Source organism: Mustela lutreola, chromosome 10, assembly GCF_030435805.1.
Source record: "Mustela lutreola isolate mMusLut2 chromosome 10, mMusLut2.pri, whole genome shotgun sequence".
In the NCBI taxonomy this organism is placed as follows: Eukaryota; Metazoa; Chordata; class Mammalia; order Carnivora; family Mustelidae; genus Mustela; species Mustela lutreola.
This window is the reverse complement of record NC_081299.1, coordinates 21,034,622-21,060,225: the sequence shown is the minus strand read 5'-3', so window position 1 is coordinate 21,060,225 and position 25,604 is coordinate 21,034,622. Positions and strand designations below refer to the sequence as shown.

General features: G+C 45.7%; 1 protein-coding gene and 1 non-coding gene across 6 annotated transcripts; one reads left to right on the top strand and one right to left on the bottom strand.

Annotated features, from left to right (window-relative positions):
- Positions 1–34: 34 nt before the first annotated feature.
- Positions 35–22,719, bottom strand: TRNAU1AP (tRNA selenocysteine 1 associated protein 1). 5 transcript variants are annotated; one of them, XM_059135881.1, is made up of 10 exons: positions 22,583–22,719; positions 21,962–22,059; positions 15,574–15,673; positions 14,909–14,961; positions 12,923–13,054; positions 11,570–11,689; positions 11,258–11,374; positions 7,976–8,138; positions 7,788–7,821; positions 35–287 (listed from the first exon to the last, which is right to left on the bottom strand). In XM_059135881.1, the coding sequence occupies exons 1-10, from the start codon at positions 22,691–22,693 to the stop codon at positions 151–153; spliced, it is 1,065 nt and encodes a 354-aa protein (XP_058991864.1). In that variant the 5' UTR covers positions 22,694–22,719; the 3' UTR covers positions 35–150. The 5 variants fall into 5 exon arrangements, with proteins under 5 accessions (XP_058991864.1, XP_058991866.1, XP_058991865.1 ...); XM_059135883.1 differs by lacking the exon at positions 12,923–13,054; XM_059135882.1 differs by lacking the exon at positions 11,258–11,374 and having other exon boundaries at positions 22,583–22,718.
- LOC131810719 (small nucleolar RNA U13) lies at positions 16,321–16,423 on the top strand. The gene has a single exon (XR_009345697.1). It is a non-coding gene; the product is annotated as a small nucleolar RNA U13 (small nucleolar RNA).
- Positions 22,720–25,604: the final 2,885 nt, after the last annotated feature.

Genomic DNA, 25,604 nt, shown 5'->3' with positions numbered 1-25,604 from the left:
AGTGGTGGTGCAGGAATGGTCATCATCTCAAGAGTTGATTACTAAAACCTTTACAAAACATTTCCAAAAAGGTAAAAGTTCTTCCAGCACTTCTGTTAAAAAAGGAGTCTCTCTCCATCACAGTCTGTGTCAGCGGCTCCTCTGTCCCGACTATATCATGGCAGGGATCTCCGAGGATACGGTGTCCAGGGGCTGCCAGTGACAGTCCATCAAGGCGTCATATAGCTCCTCACTCTGCTCCATGAACTCCTTGTTGGCCTCCACCACGTCCAACTGTGGCATGGGGTCTGCAAGAGAAGCCAGGGTTGGGTTCAGAGCACCAGAAGCACACAGAGCCATGGACTCTTCCCTCTCCCAGCTTCCCCTGGGAAGTTCCCTGTTCTCTGTGTCAGAGCCCCTCAGGGCCTCTAGGGGCTCATACCCACTGCCTTGCAGGGTTTCTTTAAGGATAAAAGTGGAGTTACTTAGAAAACATCATGCACAGCACTCCAGTCATATTGGCTGTTTCTCCACCTCCCTAGAATTCATGTGCCCGGCATCAATTTTGGGTTACAGAAATCTGAACAAAATGATTAAGTTCAGAGCACTAGGTCTTCGAAGGGAACATTATGTAGCAGTGAAGATCTGCCTCAGCTGCATACAGCTTGGTTGGATCTCACAAATGGTGTGTGAACAATTTACCACGATGAGTACCAAGTCTGTAGAGAATTGCTGAATCACTATATTGCACACTGAAGCTAATATAACAATTATATACCAGAATTGAATTTAAAAGAAACGCTGAGTATTGAATGAAAAAAGACAGTACATATAACTGCACTGTATGAAGCTAAAAAAACAGGCAATGCTAATATTATTTAAAAATGCATATCTAGAAAGGAATGCATATCTAGAAAGCAATTACCACAAAAGACCGTAATTTTCCCTCGCTGGGCCATGGATTTTGAATGGGGGAAGGAAAGCTTCTGGAGGCGGGCAATGTTCTACTTGATCTGAATAAAGGTCTCATGAGCAACTGCTTTATAATTACTTAATAAACTACAGACTTGTTTGACATACTTTTATGTATACATTACACTTCACAGTAAAAGAAGTTTGAGAAAACTCCTTAATCACTATGATTGGTAACACTGTACTTTTCCTTGTAGTCTTGTGTTGGTCTAAGATGTACACACACAGGCGCCTGGGTGGCTCAGTGGGTTAAGCCTCTGCCTTCAGCTCAGGTCATGATCCCAGCGTCCTGGGATGGAGCTCCACGTCAGGATGGGAAGCCTGCTTCCCCCTCTCCCCACTCCCCTCTGCTTGTGTTCCCTCTCTGGCTGTCTCTCTCTGTCAAATCTTTAAAAAATAAACTACACACACACAAACACACCCATTCATTAAAACACTTATTTTACAATTAGAGAAATTAGAGAGGACCTAAGGAAATAGATCTCCCAGGACTTGGACTGGAACACAACATTGCTTGAGATCGTAATGCTCCCCAAATTGATCTACAGATTCAATGTACTGCCTTTCAAAATTAGCTGCCTTGTTTTGCAGAAATCGAGAAGCTGATCATAAAGTGTAGATGGAAATGCAAAGGATTCAGAATAGCAAAAACAATCTTGAAAAAGCACAAAGTTCAAGGACTTGCCCATTTCAAAACTTAGCACAAAGCGACAGTAATAAAAACTGTGGCAGTGGCCTAAGAACAGACCTAGAGATAATGGAATAAGATTTTAAGAAAAAGAAAAAAAAAATGGATGGCTGGGTGGCTCAGTCAGTTAAGCATCTACCTTCGGCTCACGTCATGATCCTCGGGTCCTGGGATCCAGTCCCGCATCCGGCCCCTTGCTCGTCAAGAAGCCTGCTTCTCCCTTCGCCTGCTCTACCTCTGTAAGCTCTCCCTGCTTGTGCTCTCTCTGACAAATAAATAAATCTTAAAAAAAAAAAAAAAAAAGGACTTAAGAGCCCAAGCCCATCATCTAACTTAATAGTAACTTCGTTTTTAACAAGGGTGCCAGACAATTCAATGGTAAAGAACGGGTTTTCAACAAACTGTGCTGGGACGACTGGATGACCGCAGGAAAAGAATAACGCTAGACTCTTCACACTTCACACAGAATTAACTAAACAGGGATCAAAGACCTAAAGGTAAGAGCTGGAACTTTTTTTTCTTTTTTTACACAGCGAGAGAGGAAACACAAGCAGGGGGAGTGGGAGAGGGAGAAGCAGGCTTCCCACTGAGCAGGGAGCGTGGCTGGGGGCTGGATCCCAGGAGACAAAGGCAGACACTGAATGATTGAGCCACCCAGGTGTCCCTGAAACTGTAAATCTGAGAAGGAAACAGATATAAACAAGCAGTGCCTTTTAGATAAGATACCATTTAAGCACAAACAAAAGAAAAAAATAAATAGGACTTCACAGAAATTAACTTTTGTGCTTCAAAGGACATTATCAAGAAAGTGGAGAGGTAATTCATGGGATGGCCCAATTTTAAGTCATACGTCTGATAAGGGAATGGTATCCAGAACAGAAAAAAGAAACTTTTTTTTTTTTTTTTAAAGATTTTATTTATTCACTTGACAGAAATCACGAGTAGGCAGAGAGGCAGGCAGAGAGAGAGGAGGAAGCAGGCTCCCTGCGGAGCAGAGAGCCCGATGTGGGGCTCGATCCCAGGACCCTGGGATCATGACCTGAGCCGAAGGCAGAGGCTTTAACCCACTGAGCCACCCAGGCGCCCCAGAAAAAAGAAACTTTCATAATGAAAAAATAAAAAAGACAACCCAATTTTAAAATGGACAGAGAACTTGAAAAGTCGTATCTCCAAAGATCTGCACAAAATAGCCAATAAGCATCAACATCCATTAGCCATCAGGAAAGTGGGTATCATAACCACAATGGGATCCCGCTTGAAACCCACCAGGATGGCTGTAACGAAGTAGAATAACCACCACTCGTGAGGATGTGAACCCTGTACGCTGATGGTGGGAACAGAAAGTGCAGCCCATTCAGAAAAGTCTAGCAGTTCCTCCAGTGGTTAAAGAGTCTGCCATTGGATCTAGCAATTCCATTTTGAGATAGAATAATGAAAACTTCTATGTCCACATAAAAACTTACGCATGAACGCTCATAAGTAATATATCCGTAATACTGAAAGTGGAAACAACCCAAACGTCTATCACCAAAATGGATATCCACCCAACGGAATACTGCTCGGCCATAAAAAAGAATGACGTGCTGACACCTGCTACAACGCTATGCGTCAGTGAACGCAGCCATTCACAAAGGACCGCAGGTTATACACAATTCCATTTATTTAAAGTAGCCTGGGACGCCTGGCTGGCTCAGTTGGTAATGCATGCAACTTGACTCTTAATCTCAGGGTAGTGAGTTCAAGCCCCACACTGGGCAAGGAGCCAACTTTAAGAGCCTGAATAGGTAAATCCAAAGAGAGAGAAAGTAGATGAGTGGTTGTCAGGGGCGAGAGGGGGCTGGCATACAGTGAATGCTGCTGGCTGCAGGAATCAGGTGTAATGGGTGCACAATTATGTGACCACTCTAAAGACTACTGGATTGTATGCACACTTTTTAAAAAAGATTTATTTATTTATTTGACAAAGCTCACCAAGTAGGCAGAAAGGCAGGCGGAGAGAGAGGAGGAAGTAGGCTTCCAACTGGGCAGGGAGCCCGATGTGGGGCTCAATCCCAGGACCCTGGGATCATGACCTGAGCTGAAGGCAGAGGTTTTAACCCACGGAGCCACCCAGATGCCCCTGTATGTACACTTTAAAAGGATGAAATCTGAAAATAATTTTTAAAAAAAGTGAAATCTATTATGTAGGTTATATCCCAAAAAACAAAGCCCTAACTGGGATTTTACTACATATTTTATATCTGGCTCTCTTTTACTGAAAGCATTTCCCTATGTCAATACTCTTAGACATGATTGAAAAAAAAAAAAGACTACCATTTGTTTAACAAATTCTCTACAGGTATTTATCTGTACCAATGATTATCATTTGGGGATAAGATCTTTCATGTAAAATTACAGATCCAAAGGATATAAACATCATAAAAACTAACTTTTTAAGTGTGTCTGTCTGTATCTGTATCCATCTATATTTTTTTTTCTTAAAGATTTTATTTTAAAGTAATCTCTACACCCAAGGTAGGGCTCAAACTCATAGCCCTGAGACCAAGAGTAGCATGCTGCACTGACTGAGCCAGCCAGATCCCCCAAGAAACACAGTATATTTGAATTTAAATTTGATTATTAATAGCATGATGGTTAAAGTTTAACATGTCAACTCAGCTATGCTATAGTGCCCTGCTTGGTCAGATGCAGTCTAGGTGTTGCTGTGAAGGTATTATCTATAGATGCGATTAATATCTGCAACGGGCTGATTTTGAGAATATCCTTAGGGGGACAAACGTAAGAGACTCTTAATCTCACAAAACAAACAGGATTGGCGGGGGGAGAGGGGAGGGAGAGGGTGGTTGGGTTATGGACATTGGGGAAGGTATGTGCTGTGAAGTGTGTAAGCCTGGTGATTCACAGACCTGTACCCCTGGGGCTAATAATACATTATATGTTAATAAAAAATAAAAAAAAAAAAAAGGTATATCCTTGGGGAGGGGTGCTTGGGTAGCTCAGTCAGTTAAGTGTCTGCCTTTGGCTCACGTCACCATCTCAGGGTCCCGGCATAGAGCCCCAAGTCAGGGTCCTGGATCAGCAGGGAGCCTGCTTCTCTCTCTCCCAGTCCCTGACTTGTTCTATCTCAAATAAATAAAATCTTAAAAAAAAAAAATCCTTGGAGCACCTGGGTGGAGCCTGCTTAAGATTCTCTCTCTCTGTCTGCCTCTCCCTCCCCCATGCTGGAGCATACTCTCTCAATAAATAAATAATCCTCAATAATGTCAGTGGGTCTCATCTAGTCAACTAAAAATCTTAAAAAAGGCTTAAATGTAGTTGAGATTTCCCAAAGGAATTCTGCCTCAAGACTGTGACATAGAAATCCTGCTTGAGTTTTTAGCTTGCTGGCCTGCCTTACACATTTATACATAATATATCCTACTGGTGATATAGTATAAATTACCTTTCATACAAATAGCATGTGTAAACCTTTTTTTTCCTGTCATTTACTAGCATGTGTATTTCTTTTGTAAATTATTTCAAACTTTCTCACTACTTTTAAGAATCTGTTTCCTTTTCCAAACCAGTGCTAATCTTTTCACGTTAAGTCCTATGCCTCTTCCTAGAAAAAGAAGGATCTTTCTCTTAGAATCTTATTTATTTTTTTTAAGATTTTATTTATTTATTTATTTAAAAGATTTTATTCATTTATTTGAGAGAGAAAGAGAGAGAACATGAGAGGAGAGAGGTCAGTGGGAAAAGCAGACTCCCTGCTGAGCAGGGAGCCCTATGTGGGATTCGATCCCAGGACTCCAGGATCATGACCTGAGCTGAAGGCAGTTGCCCAACCAACTGAGCCACCCAGGCGCCCCAAGATTGATTTTAGTTATTTGACAGAGAGAGACAGTGCGAGAGGGAACACAAGCAGGGGGGAGACGGAGAAGGAGAAGCAGGCCTCCTGCTGAGCAGGGAGCCTGATGCAGGGCTTGATCCCAGGGTCCTGGGACGGAGACGTGAGCCAAAGCCAGACACTTAACTGACTGAGCCACCCAGGTGCCCCTTCCTCTTGGAATTTTAATCTAAATTACAAGGTTTGAGCATTTACAGAGGCTCCCTACGGAATCTTAAAGAAAGCATGAATGTCCTGGTTTCTCCACTCAGTGTAGGCAACAGCTTATAGAAGCAGTTCAGTAGAGAGCTCGATCAAGGTCATTTGTGTGAACCAAAGCCTGTGGATGTGTGTACAATACACTCAGTGTAGGCAACAGCTTACAGAAGCAGTTCAGTAAAGAGCTCGATCAAGGTCAGCCATTTGTGTGAACCAAAGCCTGTGGATGTGTGTACAATAGAGCATCCTTCCTCACTCTGAAGACAGGGCCTGAGCCATGGCTCATTGAAAGATCCCTGCTGTGCTCCTCTGGGTGGGTATTAGGTTGAACCAGGAGGCAGTGTAAGTCAGCAGTAAAAAGCATTTAATCTGGAGCAAGACTGCAGGGGTTCTAAGAATGACTCCATCTCTTGCTACTATATTGAAACTTACAATATCATTGACCTTGAACAAGTAATTTGACCCCCTTACCTTGGTTTTTTATCCTATAAAACCAGAATAAATTGTGGTACTTAGCTCAACACAGTTGTGAAGGTTAAATACATTAACAGATGTAAAATGCTTAGAACAGGGCCTGCACATAGTACAACCTCAGTTAACTATTAGCTATTATCAACTCCCTAAGCCTCAGTTTTCTTTTCTGTAGACTGGGGATTATAACGGCACCAACCCACCATCATAGTGTTGAAAGGTAGCAGGACCTGGCGCAAAATATGTCTGGTATTATTATATTAATGGGTTGATGGATGAGAAAGAGACTGGAAAAGGAGTTATACACAGATATTATACTCAGGTTAATATTCTCTTAAAAAAAAAAAAAAAAAGGGGGTGGGGGGGGTAAAAAAAAAAAAAAAAGAAAGGACAGTATTCCCTGGAGGGACCAGTCAGAGACTGAGTAAAGTCAGGGCCTCCAGGCCTGACTTAGCCCCTAACTCACTGGGTGAGCCTGAACAGAGCACTTGGGTGGCCAGGTCCCCATGTGTCAGCTAGAGCCCGTGTTCTGCCTAGTTCACCCCCAAGGTCACTGCTGTTAGATTAGATGACAGCATGTACGTACAAGTGCTTTCTTATTTTTTTTACTTTTACTTTTTGTTTATTTTATTAATTTTTATTTTTTTGAAGAGAACACGTGCTGAGAGCCTGTGGGGTGGGAGGCGGTGGGGAGTAGGGGTAAAGGGAGAATCTTAAGCAGGCTCCAGCGTGGAGCCTGACAGGACACGGGGCTTGATCTCATGACCCTGGGGTTATGACCTGAGCCAAAAGCAAGAGTTGGTCGCCTAAGTGACTGAGCCACCCAGCTACCAAACTGCCCCAAGATTTTATTTTTTAGGTAATCTCTATACCCATCATGGGGCCCGAACTCATAAGCCCAAGATCAAGAGTACATGCTCCACTGCTGAGCCAGCGGTGCCCATACATTTTACTTCTTTAAAACTTAACATCTAATCAGAAACATGAACATTTTCAAACCTTAAAAATCCTTTAAGTATTAATATCGCATTTGAAAAATCATTTATTTGAAAGTTAGCAATTCCTTCAGTTTAATTTTCCTTTTTCCTGTGTTAAATTCCATAAAAATTACACAAATACTTAATAATGGCTATTACTATGTAGCTGATTGGGGTGATTTTTAGTTTCTTCATAATATGTTACTGTATTTTCCAAATTTTCAATCATACCTATTACTTGAGAATGAGAAAAAAAATGTAGTTGAAAATATACAGGAAAAAGTTAAAATGAGATAAAAAATGAATTTTACAAACTATCAAACAAACATAAGGCAGCAGTGTCACTGGAGACCTACACGTGGGGGTTGAATGTCCCAGGTGTAGGAGTGACCAGCTCTCTCCCCACTGAGCTGCTTCTGGGCTCTCTGGGGCTGCACGCACACTGGGGAGCCACACACCCCTTCTCACCATAATTACGCGCCCACTAGCTCTGCCACTAGAAGGCAAGTTCCTCCCCAGCAGAATCCGCCCTGCATTCCTCAGTACAGTGGCTGCCTCAGAGCAGTCACCTGAGAGAGGACAGGGGGAATGAGTGAACAAACTTCTTTCTTACCTTCCAAGGCGTCATCCCCGACTTCTTCATATGTCTGCCAAGAGACCAAAGAAAGGGTGAGAAGCAGCGTGAACTCCTGGCGGAGATGAGGAGGCCTCGCTGTTAGCAAATAAGAGGCTTCATCTTTCCCCATTTTTGTCTGAAGCCTAAACTCACCACTCCCTGGGCCGGGGCTGAGCCACGGTTACCTGCATGGTGCTCTGCGTGTAGCCGTACTGGGGGTAGCTGTAGCTGTAGCTGCCTGTGTTCTGGTCATAGCCCCACTGGGCGTAGTAGTTCTGGTACTGCTGGTAATACTGGTTGTAGCTGTAACTGTACATCTGACTGTACTCCACTGGCTTCACACGGCTCCTTAGATGGAGACAGAATCAAAAATGAATACAGGCCAACATTGCCATAGCACTTACTGCGTGCCAGGGGGTATTCAAGTGGCTTTATGCAGATTAACCCACTCAATCCCCACAACAAACCTATGCAAGAACAATACATGTATTCCTATTTTACAGATGAGGAAACGGAGGTCCAGACAGGTCACCTAATTTGTCCAAAGCCCCACAGAGATTCAAACTCCAGCAGTCTGGCTCCAGAGCCCAGGCTTTATGCCAGGAGTTTTTGTTGTTGATGTTTTTGAAGATTTTATTTATTTATTTGACAGACAGAGATCACAAGTAGGCAGAGAGGCAGGCAGAGAGAGAGGAGGAAGCAGGCTCCCCGTGGAGCACAGAGCCCGATGTGGGGCTCTATCCCAGGACCCTGGAATCATGACCTGACCTAAAGGCAGAGGCTTTAACCCACTGAGCCACCCAGGGGCCCCATGCCAGGTGGCGGGGGGACAGGGACGGAGATGACACGTGTTTTTCTGCCAGCCACAAAAGCTCAAGTGAACACTGCCTGGAAAATCTGGATTTAGGATGATCCAAGAAGCATTTCAAACTGTAGAATGTCTAATCACCTCTTTCCCACACAAAAAGAAGTGCTCCAGTAGCCTTACCATCATCACTGCAGTCACAGCTACGGTTTACGGAGTAGGTACTCAGGACTTGGGCCCACTGTTTTTCAGATACAGGTCCCTATTTTAAGTCCTGCACAACCCTATGACAGAGTTACTGATTATTGTTCCCATTACACAGATGAGAATAATGAGACTCTAAAAGGTTAAGTGACCCACTCAAGTCTACACCTAGGACTAGAGCCAAATTTAACTCCAAGACCACACTCTGAACACCAGACCACGACACACAATATTTGCCCTGACAGATGCAAGACACCTTGTGAAGCTCCTAAATCCTGCAGTCACCAGTCAGGCCTGAGGCCCAGGCTCAGTGGATAGCTTTTTTGTCTGGCTGGCATGGCTACCCCAGCCACTGCTAACCAAAGACAGAATGTCAGGCCTGCAAAGGATCTGTTGCTTTCAAAAAATACACAAAACCATATATGTATGGGGCATGACCAGCGGCCCTAGAAAAGAGTGATCAAAAGAAAACATGGCAGTATGCTTCTAGAGGCCTCATACTTCAAAGAGCCAGACTCCCAAGTGCAGCCGAATGCACAGGAGGCAGAGGCTTACACCACGCCAGCTGGCCAGTAAGCACAACTGTAACGGTCACATGGCGTGGGACATGCCTGTGTCCTCAGGACTGGTGTATGCTATCTCCAGAGTGAAGCCAGAAAGGAAACCAAGTCATAAGCAGGAGCTGAACCACCACAGCAATGCCTGTCACAGGAACCACAAATTCTTAAAGTCTGAATGAGCTCTTCCCAAGTTCCTTTGGAGTTTAGTGCCTGTGTGGTGAGCAGGATTTGGCCAGAGCAGTGAGACACTCCACGTCTGACCGCCTTAGCACCACCTCCTGATGGGTGGCTAGATGAAGTCCAATGGCAGAGACTCCCTCCCCTGGCCCAGTGCAAGGCTGGAAACTGCTAATGGTCTCGTCCATGACTACTCCGCCATGTCCCCAAGGACTCTGCCACCCTCCTGATACATTCATGGAATTGAAGAAGTCTCTCAGCCTGGGTCTGTACATTTCTGTTGTTTCTCTGTACTCAGCTCTTGCAGATAAACTCTCAAAGGGACCTCTTACTGCCCTTAACTCCTAGTGCTTGATGGCGCTGCCCTAGACACAGGCACCCAATTCTGACAAGGATCAACCGAGAAATGGAACAGAACACGACCTCCTTGCAGAAGGGCTTTTCCTTCTCTTGTTTACAGCTACAACTCCGATGTCCAGGCCAGGGCCCGGAGAGCTGTAAGGGCTCAGTCGCCGACTGAATAAATGCTAACACATCAGAAACCACCAACACCATCAACACCAGAAGAACACAGGACAGAGCACACGCTCCAGATACCTGCAGCTGCCAAACGCTGCGAGGGGGACTGTCCAGCTACACGGGAAGGGGAATGTGTCTATGAAGAGAACTTGGGGGGGGGGGGTGGGGAGATTGAGACTATAATCAAAAATAAAGAAATCAATCTACCACATGTAAACTGATCCACACTGAGTGTGTATTTGTATCTGCGTATCATAGATGTCTATAGAGAAGCTTAGAAGTCAGAAATCATAGTCACTTTAGGGTAATGAGGAAACCTCTTTTAAATATTTTCTGATATTTTTATAGAGTTTATTACTATTTTTTTTTTTAAGTTTATTTGAGAGAGTGTGAGAGAGCAAACAAGCAGGGGGAGGAGCAGAGGGAGAAGCAGGCTTCCTGCTGAGCAGGGAGCCTGACGGGGGCTCGATCCCAGGATCCCAAGATCATGACCTGAGTGGAAGGCAGACACCTAACTGACTGAGGGCACCCAGGTGCCCCTCTAGAGTAGAGTTTAGAACAAGTAACAGTTTGGGAGGGGTGGAACCACTCAGGCTGATCTTCCAGGTATTAAACACAGTTAAACAGCAAAGAACCTCCAAAGCTTTTGCTGCTTTGAAAAACCTAGCTCCCTGGAAGTTCCGCCCTCAGAATGTAGTCACTCTTCTACCCCTGGCATGGAGTCTATCTGCCTCGGCACTGTGGACCCGGGCGCGTGGCAGGCAGGTGCCGTGTGGGGCCATCCTGTACAGGACGGCATGCTCACAGCTCTCCCGTCTCCACTCACGGGATGCCCACCCCACCTCCTCACCCAAGCTGTGACAACCAAGATTATCTCCAGGTGTTGCCAATGTCCCCAGTGGGATAAAACTGTCCCTAGTTGAGAACCACTGCTTTGGTTAAAGGTTAGAAGATTCTGTGCAGACAACAGCTGTCTTCTGAGTGAGAGACTTTGGAGCCGTAAGGGAAGGAGGGCTTTCTGACTGGCATGGCAGGTAGGATGATATATGCAATATTCTGTAGTGTTTGGATCTTTAACTCTTAGTCATTCCCAACCGTTAGCCATTCCCACAGCTAAAATAGGGTGTTTTTTGTTTTGTTTTGTTTTGACTTCTGCTCAATTCTTATTCATTCTGTGGTTAAATTTCTAACAGTGATACTACCGGGCAAAGAGCAGGAACATTAAGTACGCAGGACATGCTGCTTTCCCAGGGCTGCTACCGGCAACGTCTGAATGAATCTGCCCTCGCAGGTCGTCGCTCTGCCCCAGCCACAAGCTTCTGGAGGCGCCGGGTCAGGCTCATTCATCTGCAGCGCGCAGCACAGGGCCCGGCAAGCAGCAGGCCTCCCTCCACCGCACCCCGCTCCCCCAGCAGGCAGAAGCTCCGATTATCAACAAGCAGAGAAGGAGCATGGGTGGGGGTGAGGGGCAGCAGTCCAGAGGGCGGCCAGCTCCCTGCCCGTGCAGGACTCACGCTTTGGGGATTGCCACACTCAGCCGCACAGGTTTTGATCCCAGGCCAACTGCTCCCTGGCACTCGGTCAGAGCTCGCTTCTGTTCCAGTTCATCTGTGAATTTCACAAAACCATAGCCCCTGCAGAAAACAAAAGCACATTCCCTATTTAGATCACAAATGTGATGAAAGATAGAGTCAAAGAATTGAAGAGGGGGTGAGCCTATCCAGCTCTGTAGGAAGGGATGAGGTCCCCAACCATAGAGGTAGGCTGCAGAGCAAGGTGAAACTCTGGCCCAGAAGGAGCCCGAAGCCGGAGGAATCTCCTCTAACCCTTCACTGATGGGGCTCCTTGCCAGTGGCTTCCCTCCCAATCTACTGGAAATCCTCTTACCACCATCATCATTATGGTAGCGGTGGTGGGAATAACAGCTGTGGTTCACTGAGCAAATATTTACGTCTGCCCTGTACAGCAGGTATCACGTTAGGCAACGGGGGCTCAGCAGTCACAAGCAGACAAGGTTCTTGCTCTGCTGAACTCATATATTTTTTAAGATTTTATTTGAGAGAGAGAACACGTACACACGAGAGTGGGGGAGGCACAGAAGGGGAAGGAAAGGAAGAAGGAAAGAATCTCAACCAGACTTTGCATGGAGCCCAGAGCACCACGTGGAGCTTGATCCCATGACCCTGAGATCTTGACCTGAACCAAACCAAGAGTCTACTGAAACCAAGAGTCAGACGCCTAACCGACTGAGCCACCCACGTACCCCAGGACTCATATTCTACTTGGGAATGAATACTGGTTATTTCATGAACCCTTATTATTTCCTAGGCACTGTGCTAAGCATTTCCCCAGGATTATCTAATCAAACTGCCCCACGATTCGATAATGGTAGTGTCCCTATTTTACTGAGGAGGAAACCAAGTTCCAAGGGATTCAATAACTTGCCCAGCATCATTGCAGAAGCAGGATTCAAACCCAGGTCTGGGGCTTATAACTGAAGCTTGTGCTTGTAACTATTACTCTGATCAAAAATAAGCCTTTCTTGGGGTTTTTTTTTTTTTTTTTACCTTTGAAGTAACAATAATAGATAAAATGACAAGCACCTATCAAGCATATCCTACAACTTTATTTATAGTATTTCATGTCACTGGCAGGTCAGGCCTGGGAGCAAACCCTCTTAATCAGCATCTGTTGTCCTGAGGAAATTGGGTGAGAGACTGGGCCAGTCTGGGAGTCAGGCTGCACAGAACAGTCTGGCTCCAGAGCCCGGGCTCTTCCCTACTGTGCTACATGGCCTCGCTCTATCAGCCCCATCTCTGAGACAAATGCTGGAACACGGTGGCCATCAGTCATAGGTAAGGCCTTACTTTGACACGCCCGTCTGGTCCAAAACCACCTTGCCTCCCCGACAGGAGGGGTAGACTTTGACGAAGAATTCATACAGCATGCCATCATCCACATCTGGGGTCAGGTCCCCCACAAAGAGGGAGTACTCAGGGCTGAGAGGAGAGAACAAGATTCAGAGACAGACACCAAAAGCTTTGTTCTAACAAGCTCTTTTGGCCCATTCTAGGTAAACCTCTCCTGGGTCTTCATGGGGAACAGCACATCTGATGGGTCCTTAGTTAGGTCCTAATTTGTGGTGCCTGGCAGTCCTGGCAGAGAGTTATGGAAGCAGCCCTGTTCTGGGGGCCTCATCCACTGAACAAAGCCTGTCTGGCTTCAAAGTATAGGAGTACAGGTTGGGGGGCCTGGTCAGAGGTGCTCAAAAGAGAAACCTACACACACTGTATTTGCTGCCAATATTTTTGTAAGTAATCGCTATGTCCAATGTGGGGCTCGAACTCATGACGTTAAGATCAAGAGTCACATGCCCTACCTACTAAGCCAGCCAGGAGCCCCTCACTGCAATTTTTAATTCAAGTGGTGAAAATGGAGAATGAGAACTGGCCCTTATCTCCTAAGACTGAAAGCAGGGCTAAAATGAAATCTGCCAACTTTTAGAACATGGGTCAGCAAACTTTTTCTATAGAAGGCCAGATAGTAAAAATTTTAAGCTTGGTGAGGCACCTATGGTTTCTATTGCTTTTTCTGTTTTCATAATCCTTTGAAAGCGTAAAAACCATTTTTAGCTCATGGATGATGTAAATCAGGTCACATTTTGTCAACCTCTGTTCTAGAAAAACTAGTTAAAAATAAATCAAACAAGCATACTCATAATTTTCTTAGTTCAAGTATGATACATATTTCTTGTTTAAATCAGAATACACAAAAAGACAAAAACAAAATTACCAGTAACCCAACCACTCGAAGGTAATTACTACGAACACTGTTATATATTTTTGTCTTTTTTCTTTGGCTTCTTTGCGGGTGTTTTGTCTTTTCAAGATTTTATTTGTCAGAGACAGAGAGACAAGAGAGAGTGAGCACACAAGCAGGGGGAGCAGCAGGCAGAGAGCAAAGCAGGCTCCCCACTGAGCAAGGAGCCCAATGTGGGACTCAATCCCAGGATCCTGGGATCATGACCTGAAACGAAGGCAGACGCTTAACCAACCGAGCCACCTTGTTTTTCTTTTTTAAAGTAGGCTCCACCCCCAGGGTTGAGTCCAGTGAAGGGCTCAAACTCATAACCATCAGATCATGACCTGAGCTGAGATCAAGAGCCGGACACCTAACTGAGCCACCCAGGCACCCCTGGCTTCTCTTTCTGAATTTACAAAACTTGGGTATGACTACCTCATTTTGTTTTTAGCATTTTTTTCACTTTTAACATATTACCAACTTCCTGACCTGTCATCATTTTCTGCAAAATGACTTATACATGGATACACAGTACTCCAATTAATGAACATATTGTCATTTAAGCCACTTCTCCGTTACTAGGATTATTTGGGTTTTTCCCCAATTTCCCCCATTCTACGTAATATTTCAACAAATACTTCTGAGGCTAATCTTTGGACACGTCCATGTAGAATGACAGGGTCAGTGGGTACAAATCTTTTTAAAGCTCGCGCTACATTGTTTTAAAGCTTCTGAAGAGCACCCTGAAACAATCAATTTATGTCACTACAGCAGGTCAGCTCTTACTGAACACAACATCAATACTGCGGGTACTAAGAGGGTGGAAGGCTGGGGGCAGGACCAAATAAAGACAAGACACAGGTCTTGACAAGGACACTGGGCAGGTCCACCAGCGGGGAAGGGGAGGAAGTCATCCTTCAGGAGGAAGGCAGAGTGGACCAAACTAGGCTCCCCAACCTCCTCTTTGGTGGTGATCAGCACAGTGATGCATCTTGTCTCCATCTAGACACTTGCTGGGGCCTGAAGCTACCCTGGGGCTACCCTGCACTTACCTGTTATCCGGTTGTTTCCCATAAGTGGCGTAGTTTAGTTTAAAACGTTTTGCCTAGAAATTTAAAAACAAACAAACTAAAACAGAGAAAGGTGTTTCAAGAGTCAAACAATATTTGAAAAAAACTGAAATGAATTACCTTGGCCAAAACATCTCCCCCTCTCTAAGCCTCAGCTTTCTCTCCTGTATAAAGTGAGGGGGTTGCACGGATGACCGCTAAGGGCACTGCCAGCTCCATGGTTCTACGAGCCCAGGTGTGCCAGCTTGGTGCGGCCGTAAGCTAAGTAACTGTGGGAAGAGCAGAATGTAACTCTCTTGCACTGTGTCCTCACTGCGGCTAGCCTGTTCTAGCTTCTCAATCAGGCAAGCTAGAGCTTCAAGTCTTCCGTGAAGGGAGGCGGTGGTGCAGAGTGCAAAGGGCCTGGATTTTAGAGGCAAACCAATCTTCAGTTTGCTTCCTGCCTCTGCTACTTACTACCTGTGCTGCCTCGAACAAGTCATTCCACTTCCCTGGACTTCGGTTTCCTGGGCTGTCAAAGATAACAATGCCCACTGTGCAGGGTTGTTATAGAATTAAATAGAGTACGTATACAGTAGGGCTTCAATAAATGATAGTTATCGATGACAATAAAAATGGAAACATCATCATTATCCAAGTGTCCTTACAGGTGTGGCTCCTGGCAGGGGTTTCCCATTAATTTTATGCAAACACTTCTCAGCTGTGGCCAAATCTGCAAATTCTACAAAACAGTAGCCAGCTGGGATTCTGGAAAGAAAGCAAACAAGAGAAAGAGAATGGTTACAGATGGGATTCCCAGATGAGACTGAGCCCTGGCCTGAGGGGAGGGAAAAAATGTTTTCCTAATCAGAGCCCAACCTGTTTTTATTCCTTGCCAGATTCTAGTTCAGAACTAACTGCCAGTCCCAGACTCATTTGATAAACATTCATTTATGCACTGTACCACCTTTGAAGTACTTTTGCCAAAAATATTTTTTTAAGATTAGAGAGAGAGAAAACGTGTGCCTGGGCAGGCACAGGCACAGGCACCTGCACACGCAGGGGGAGGAGCAGAGAGAGGGACGGCAGCAGACTCCCTGCTGAGTACCGAGCCTGACTGACTGCAGGACACTGTCCCACAACCCTGAGATCATAACCTGAGCTGAAATCAAGACTCAGACACTTAACCTACTGAATCACCCAGGCGCCCCTCAAAATATTTAATACAATCCAATCAAACTCTCAGATCTAATGTTCAGTTTATAGGGAACGTAAGGGACAGAACAAGTAAAACACCACCACAAGGGAGCAAATAAAACCAGATTCCAGAATGTAGGACCTTAGTTTTACCTCTTTAAAAAGTCAGTGCTATGAGAAGAGGTAAGAGGTGAGCTTTTCTACACTTAAAACTGATGATCCTTTTGTAGTTCGTAACTGTGAATGACTGAGTGTTCATACTGTTGTGACACGTACCTCCCTTAAACTCTGTTACAACCTTAGCACACAACCTGTTTGACATGAAATTAAAAAGAAAGAGAGAGACATAAAAAAAAAAGCTTTAAAAGATATTCTGGGGGCGCCTGGGTGGCACAGTTGGGTAAGCACCCAACTCTTGGTTTGGACTCAGGTCATGATCTCAGGGTACTGAGTCCCTGGTGGGGCTCCCTGCTTGGTGGGGAGCCTGCTTTTCCCTCTGCCCCTCCCCACTGCATATACTCACACTCTATCTCCCTCTCTCAAATAAATAAATAAATAAAATCTTAAAAAAAAAAAAAAAAAAGAATATTCACATTACTGTGTAACCACAGACTGCATTCTTAAGCCCTGTACTCTGTTGCACATTATTTTCCACAGGTCTTATCTTTTTCCCTTATTTTCTTGGGTCTTAGTTTTTTTTTTTTTGTTTTTTTTTTTTTTTTTTTAAAGATTTTATTTATTTATTTGACAGACAGAAATCACAAGCAGGCAGAGAGGCAGGCAGAGAGCGGAAGGAAAGCAGGCTCCCCACTAAGCAGAGAAGCAGAGAGCCCAATGCGGGGCTCAATCCCAGGACTCTGGGACCATGACCTGAGCCAAAACAGAGGTTTTACCCCACTGAGCCACCCAGGTGCCCCGGGTCTTAGTTTTTAAATTTGCATTTATTTATTTTACAGTATTCTTATAGGCCACTTCAAAGTCTGTCAAATGAGGCAAGACATAAATGTGATGTGTCTGTAAGTACCACCAAAAGAACAGCCAGAATTTAGTAATCATGGATAGGAAAAGATAGTTCTAAATCTGATTTCAATAAAGCAGAATGTGTTTTCATACCAGTAGCTGATTATCTAGGGTTTTCTGTTTACAAGAGCAAAAAGAAGAACAATATTTAGGCTAGTATGATCTACCTTTACCTAGTAAAGGACACCTGTTCCTAGAATACAGTGCAAATAAAAAGCAAGTGGAGGGACATTGTGGGGAAGTGCGGGGGGAATGTAGGCACCAATGCTAAAGAGGAGGGAGCAGCAGAGCCCTGGCCTCTCAGCAAAGGCTGGGAAGCTGCTGGCTCTCCCTGAGTGTAGCTAGTACAGGTTCTTCATCCCTGCTCTGGGCTGCAGCTCCCAGACCTCAGGATGAAAACTTGAGGGCCCCGTGGACTAGTGCATGTAGGGGGGTTCTCCCTGAGAAACATTCCACAGATGGGCACAGGGTCTTTTCTGAGACTGTTCATCAGACCTGAAGGCTCACAGTCAAGGTGTGTTAATGGCCTCTTGTAGCAGGACCTAGGGAGACCCTCTGTGGTCTACTCTCACCATATTTTCTACCAGGCTGTGTAATTGCTTCTCCTTTTCCACCTGTCCCCTGTCAGGTCCTGGGGACCTGCCTCCCAGGAGCCAGGCAGAGACAGGCAATGAATTCTCTATGCCGGCCTCAGAGTCACTGAAAACTTCTGCTTCATTTGATACAGAAACACCTACCGAGACAGGCCAGGGGAAAGACCTGTCCTTGCCAACTGTAGAGAACAGGCATGGAACCACGTTTATTTCTGTAGGACCTATATCATATGCTCCTGTCTAGAGTGTTCTGTTGTTAGTTTGGAGAAGTTGGTTCCTAGCGATCACCTGGCATGGTGCTGGTTTTTCCACAGTCCCTTCCTCATCCACACTGCATACCTGTGTATCAATGGCCTCGTGGCTACCTTGGTCTTTTCTCATTTCATAAAATGGTTGAAAGACAAAAAAAAAAAAAAAAAAACCCGAAACAAAACAATCCAACAGTTTCTAGGTATGAAGCTGCCTTGGCCCCTCCAGCCAACCTAGTAGTCTTTTAAGTTTTAGCAAGCACCCTTAACCCACACGACTGATGAACTAAACCTTTGTACATTTATAGATCCTGCATTCTTTCCTAGAGAGAACACAGCACTTCTCCATGTCACCAGGCTCTCTTGCACCACCCGGGGCACCAAGAAACCAAACCCTCTTGCACAACGCCCCTCCTACCCCCTCACCAAGGAACCAGACCCCACTGCAACACCTCCAAGCACTATGATAACATCTGTCGCCGGCACCATAGAGACTGCATGTAGTCACAAGTTGTCACAGACCACGGCACTCCCTTAACTGATTAACCGCCCAAATCACTTTAAAAACTCCTGGGCCAGGAGAAACCTTGGAGTTGGCTTTTGGACAAGAGTCCACCTTCTCCCTAAGTAGCCGGCTGGCTTCCTGAATAAACCTCATATTCCTTTCCCATCAAAACTCATCTCTTGTGGGGGTGGGGGGCATGCAAGGGGAAAATTACTCCTGTCTAGAATACTGGCCTTTTCTGCCAAAGGCAGCCACACCTGGGTTTCAGAAACAGGTACTGGATTCCGAATACACAAAGTACCTGTCAACCAACCAGCCAGAACTGACCACACCCACTTCATCTCTCCCATATGTATTTTTCAACCATTTGACGTTTTAGCAGCTGCTTTAGTAGAGTACTGGCAGAGCAGCTGCTCAGTACACACTGCCAAACTGATAAGAGAATCCTTCTTTTTCTAACTAGACCCCTTAAGGGAAGGAAGAATGGGGAGGCAATATAGCACCACTATCTCCAAATATTCTCTGCATTTTGTTTTGTTTACATATTGTGCTGCCCCTCGGAACAATTTGTTACTTAAACTGTAACCTGGGGAGGATTTTACTGGTTGCCAAGCACATTTAGATATGGCCTTAAAAAATACTGATACTGGGCGCCTGGGTGGCTCAGTGGGTTAAGCCTCTGCCTTCGGCTCGGGTCATGATCTCGGGCTCCTGGGATCGAGTCCCATATCGGGCTCTCTCTCTGCTCGGCAGGGAGCCTGCTTCCCTCTCTTTCTCTGCCTGCCTCTCCATCTGCTTGTGATTTCTGTCAAATAAATAAATAAAATCTTAAAAAAAAAAAAAAATACTGATACTGACAACAGGTCTTTGGGGAGATGGACGATGTACAACCGTGAAGCTGGGCAGCTGGGGATGCCCGGCTCGCTCAGGGCGGAAGGCCGCCCCTTCACCGGCCGCCCCTTCACCGAAGCCGGGCAGCCGGGAACGCCTGGCCCGCCTAGGGCGGAACACCGCCTGCTTCAGGGAAGCCGAGCACCCGAGAACGCCCGGTCAGCTCAGGGTGGAACGAAAACCGCCTGCTTCCCTTTTTCTTTGTCGCTCCTTTCTCTTCCCGGAAGTGCTCGTTGTTAGTTAGATGAGTCCTTTGAATGTGCTTGGTCAACTAGAAACCTTACCCTCCTCCTTGCTTGCCTGCAAGACGTGACTAACGTTTGACCTTCATCAATCCTTCTGTTGGCTATTGTTTTCTCTCGAATAAAAGTGAGACTGTGGAGTTGCTCGTGGCAGCAGTCCTTTTCGACTGTTGTCCCCTGCTCCCAGTCTTTTGCAGCTGACTTGTTTGTGCCTAATTCTTCTCTCGTCACCGACTGGAAGCAGCAACATATTTACTGTTTTGCTTCCCCATGAGAACGTCATAAACTCCATGAGAGGAGGAACTATGCCCGGTTTGTTTCAGCCACATATCCCGGGAACCTTGAACAACAGCACACAGTACTCTTCCATAAATAAGTGAATGACATGAGTTAAGGGCACTCATGACTATAAGAACAGATCTGAGTCCTGGCTTGTCATTTCATAGCTCTGCAAACTTTAAGACAGTTATGAAGCTTCCTAATAACAGTACTTAACAGTACTTGGACTTCTTTGTATTTAAGAAATGATTTTAGGGATGCCTAGCTGGCTCAGTCCATGGAGCTTGCAACTCTTGATTTTGGGGTTGTAAGGTTTGTTTTAAACATTTTATTTATTTGACATGGCGGGGGGAGAAGGGGAGAAGTGAGCAAGTGCAAGCAGAGGGAGCAGCAGGCAGAGGGAGAAGCAGGCTCCCTGCTGAGCAAGGAGCCGGATGTAGGGCTCGATCCCAGGACCCCGGGGATCAACCGAGCATAAACAACTGAGCCACCCAGGTGCCCCAATGGGGTTATAAGTTTGAGCCCCCATCAGGTATGGAGATTACTTAAAAATAAAATCCTTGGGGCGCCTGGGTGGCTCAGTGGGTTAAAGCCTCTGCCTTTGGCTCAGGTCATGATCCCAGGTCAAGATCCCTAGGATGGAGCCCAGAGTTGGGCTCTCTGCTCGGCAGGGAGTCTGCTTCCCTTCCTCTCTGCCTGCCTGCCTCTCTGCCTACGTGTGATCTCTGTCAAATAAATAAATAAAATCTTTAAAAATAAATAAATAAATAAATAAATAATTTTTTTTTTTTTAAGATTTTATTTATTTATTTGACAGAGAGAGCTCACAAGTAGACAGAGAGGCAGGCAGAGAAAGAGAGGGAAGCAGGCAGGCTCCCCGCTGAGCAGAGAGCCCGATGCGGGACTCAATTCCAGGACCCTGAGATCATGACCCGAGCTGAAGGCAGCGGCTTAACCCACTGAGCCACCCAGGCGCCCCAAATAAATAATTTTTTAAAATATTTTTTTAATGATTTATTTATTGGGGCACCTGGGTGACTCAGTCCGTTAAGCATCTGGCTCAGGTCATGAGCTCAGTGTTGTACAATCAAGCTCTGCATAGGATAAATAAATTTTAAAAAAACAGAATTTTTTCCTAAAGAATTTATTTATTGATGACAGAGAGAGAGTGGGAGAGGGAACAAATCAGAGGGAGCTGGAAAGGGAGAAGCAGGCTTCCTGCTGAGCCGGGAGTCCCAGGATACTGGGATCATGACCTGAGCCGAAGGCAGACACTTACCAACTGAGCCACCCAGGTGCCCCTAAAAAAATAGAATCTCAGAAAATTATTTCTATTTTTCACTTTTTCAAAGAGAGAGAGCAAGCGAGAACATGAGCAGGAGGAGGGGCAGAGGGAGAGGGAGAACCAGACTCCTGGCTAAGCAGAAAGCCCACTTCCCAAGACCCTGACTGAGATCAAGACCTCACCTGAAAGCAGACGCTTAACTGATGGAACCCTGTGCCCTGGGAGAGAATCTTAAGCAGGCTCCACACCCAACGCAAAGTCCCACTTCAGGCCTGACCTCAGGACCTTGAAATCATGACGTGAACCAAAATCAAGAGCCCAGGTTTATGACTGAACCACCCAGGTGCCCTCTCTACCTCCCCCCACAAATGACTCTGAAGTGCTTACTACCTAGTAGATCATAATCTGTTTATATTTATTGAGCATATGACATATGCCAGACTGCTCTAAATGCTGAATGTAAACTAACCATTTAATCATCACCATAACTCTATGAGGTAGATGGTGTTATCATCTCCATTTTCATAGTCACAGTGACGTGGAAATGGAGAGGTTTAGTATTTGCCCAAGGTCACACAGTAGACCTAGATTTTTCAGTCTGACTCCCCAAAGTCCAGTCCTTAAGCAATGTGCTATACTCCCTCTCAGTAAGCCCCCAAATGTTATACGTTTATAACATTGTATTAACTACTATTCGGGGTGAGAAGCCCTGACTTTTCGATGTTTACATTCTCGAGAATGACACTGGCCGCACGGTTTATTAAAGAACTGAGAAGCTGGAAGGAGAAAAATGTACCCAGTCAGGCGGTTTCGGATAATTTTGACGCTCATCACAGTCTCCCCCATAGTGGCAAAGGCTCTGGAGATGAAATTCTCATCCATGTAGGGCTCCAGCTGCGTAAATACAAGAGCAGAGGATTAAGGCCAGCGTCCAAGCTCATTCCCGGTTCCAGAGCCCACCCAGGGCCGGCTACACGCTGTTGGTGGGGGCGAGGCTGAGGGGAGTAGAGACTTTCATCCACATAGTGGCCTGAATCCCACCTCCCACGTTTTCAATCCTTTAAACTACCCCTTCAAACTTGGTCCCTTTCGGGAGCCTCCTCCCTGGATCTAGGAACCCTATCCCTCCAGTCCGAGAGCCACAGCGTCCTTCAGTCCTTGGGATTCCTGCCGTTCTATCCCCGCAAAGAGCCTCCCTTTCCCTTCCAAGAACGCAGGCGGAAGGCCAGGAACCTCCATCCTCAGACTCGGTCCCCTTCACCTAAATTCTGGGACCCGCCTGTGTCACCTAAAGAACTCCTTTCCCCATTCACTTCCACCCTTCTGGGAGTCGAAGGCCCCTCCCCTTCAGGCTTTTCCTGCCCCGCGTGACACTACGGTTCGTCCTCCTCAGACCCGAGCAGCCGCCCTCACTCACGTCGCCCATCCACAGACTGGCCGCCATGCCTGCAGCCCGGCCCAGAGTGTGCGCGCGCGGAGAAGGCCAGCGCCGGCGCCAGAGTTGGGCACCGGAACCGCCAGGGAGCATGCGCCTCCGACGCCTTCTGCGCACGCTCCGAACCTCAGCGCCCAGGGTTGCGCCGGGATTCGCTGCTCCGGGTTTTCCCGACGACCCGGCTGACAGGGCGCGGAGCTCCTGGACTCCGGAGGGCTGCGACGAGGCGGAGTCCGCTGGCTGGGGCGGAGCAGGTACTAAGCCGGCGCTCGGGTTGCTCGGGAAACTGGTTTTCTCGCGTTTCTTTCTGACCATGTATTCAAACACACGTACTTTTTTAAGATTATAAAACTTGGGGCGCCTGGGTAACTCGGTCGGTTAAGCGTCTTCCTTTGGCTTTGGTCATGATCCCAGCGTCCTGGAATCGAGCCCCATGGCGGGCTACCTGCTTGCCCCCTGCCTCTGTTCCTCTTCCTGCTCTTGTGCTCACTGGCTCTCGATCTATCTCAAATAAATAAAATCTTAAATAAAATAAAATTGGGGGCGCCTGGGTGGCTCAGTGGGTTAAAGCCTCTGCCTTCGGCTCAGGTCATGATCCCGGGGTCCTGGGATCAAGCCCCACTTCGGGCTCTCTGCTCGGCAGGGAGCCTGCTTCCCTCTCTCTCTTTGCCTGCCTCTCTGCCTACTTGTGATTTCTGTCAAATAAAATTTTTTAAAAAATAAAATAAAATTATAAAACCAGTTATGCTCACTGTAAAAAACAAAAACAACAATAAAACCCAACAAACCTGCAAATAGTCCCCGTTGGGAGCCAGGGCGATCCAGTTCCACTGCGTGACCTTAGGCAAAGCACAGGTCTGCCCTGGCCACCCCCTGACCCTGTTTCCCAGTTTGCAAGACATGAGATTGTTGTTGAAGTTAGATGGGATTCTTCTATCATTCCTGTATATAACCCTGGAGTGGAAAGAGGGGGCGGAGGGTTCCAGGGAGTGTAAATTGACACAACCCTGTCATCTCAACCAAATAATCCCAAATCTCATCACTCTACCTTTTGGAGTCCAGTATCCACTACCGTAACCCAAAGCGCCAGCTCTTAACTTGTCCCAGAACAATGACCTGTCCGTAGAAGGCCTTCAGTGAACACTTATTACAATGACTAGATAATCCCGACAGTTTAACTCTCCTAGTCCGGGAGCGTCTAAGGCAAAACCTCACCCTGGCGCCCATTTCTTAGAATGGGGAGCTTCTGTAAGTGATCAACTCTAACAGTGAAGTTCACCCCAAGTGCTTTAAGATCCCTTTCTGGGCTGATAAGCCACTAGGCCTTTCTTTACCAGTTTATACCTCCTAAATTCAGGGCCTTAGGCCCCCAAGTGAAGTGCTTACGCGTCTGAAAACTTGAGATCCAGCCACTAGCTGCCACATTTCCAGGTTTATCCTATTTACAGCAATAAGTAGCAAGTATAGCGGCTGGGAGGTTTGGCTATCAATCCCAGCCCCCTCTCACTAATTATTTTGGCAAGTTACTTAGCCTGAGACTAATATGGATAACAGCCATGCTACCACATTGGGTGTTGTGCAGAGAAGATGAGAAGTTGGGAAAGTACTTGGCCCCATGCCTGGCATCTAGTAAATTCTCCAACATGGTATTTGGAGGCCTTCAAATTAGCGTGGAGAGAGCTGTTCTTTTAGTACTATTTGCCAGCCCCTCTGCTGTGCTCTTTGCTTACTACAAGTGGAAGACTTTTAAATCTTTGTTTCTTTTTAATTCAGAGTGTAAACTTCATGAGACGGATTGTTGTGTTTTGTTTCTAATCAAATTCCTACAACAGTGTCTGAGATATGCTAGGCACTGAGAAAATATTTGCCTATTTTATGAAAAGATAAACAGCAGTCCCTTACCCTATTGATCCCTACCCCCAGTTCCCACTCTCTTGAGGCAGTTTCCACATCTCCCTAGAATCTGCACATTTCTAAATAATGTACTTTCTCATTTGTAGTTTCAGGTATCTTAGCGACTGTCCTCCATTCATACATATATACTTCTCCATCTTCTGATTATAATTTCTCATAAAAAAGGAGCACCTGGCTGGCTCAGTCAGTAGAGCATGCCACTCTTGATCTTGGGAGTGAGGGGGTATGAGTTCAAGACCCCACTGGGCAAAAAATAAATAAATAAAATGACTGTCAAAGCCATATTGAACATTTACATTACAACTTTGTAAATATTTATAGCAGCGCCACATTGTGTTCTATGATTACATTTGTTTTGGGGTAATCAATCCAGGTTGGAAGAGGATGGGGGAAACCATAAAAGAGGGTATTTGATGTACTTGAACAAAAGGAAATTTACATTTAAGACATTGACACTAACGAAAAACTACACATGTGAAAAACAAGGCAATTTTTAACTATAGGGAACAACAACAAAAATATACAATTGTCAGAATGGCAAGGAGTATATTATAGAGTACTATGTGACTGTTCTCATATATGTAAAGCACCTTCAGAGAGCTTTAGAACGCTTAAGTGCCATACAAGGAAAAGGAATTGAAGTTCGAGGCTCAGGTAGAGGCTGATTTAAATTCCAGCCTGGTTTGTGCATTTGGTAGGTAGCTTCTTGACCTTAAGCAAATCACAACTCTCAGGGACTGTTTCCCAAGGGACAAGTATGACGGTGCAGGGCAGATGTAAGGATTAAAAGAGCTATTATTGCATATAAAGTGTTCAGCACAATGCCTGGCTCATTTTAAGTTCTAACACAGAAGAGCTGTTACTAAGAACAGAGTATTTTCAACATGCTATCCTGTCAAATGGGAAAACTCCAGTAAGTCTAAACCAAATGGACTTTTTTTGGGAGGGGGTGAGGAGTAGCAGAGACACAAGTGCTTCTTTTCAAAGGAAATATTAGAATCAAAAGTGTGATGTCCCTTTTAAGAAGTCAATTTCCAATCAGTATATTGCCTGTATTAAAACCAAAACTTCGGGGGGGAGAAAAAAATCA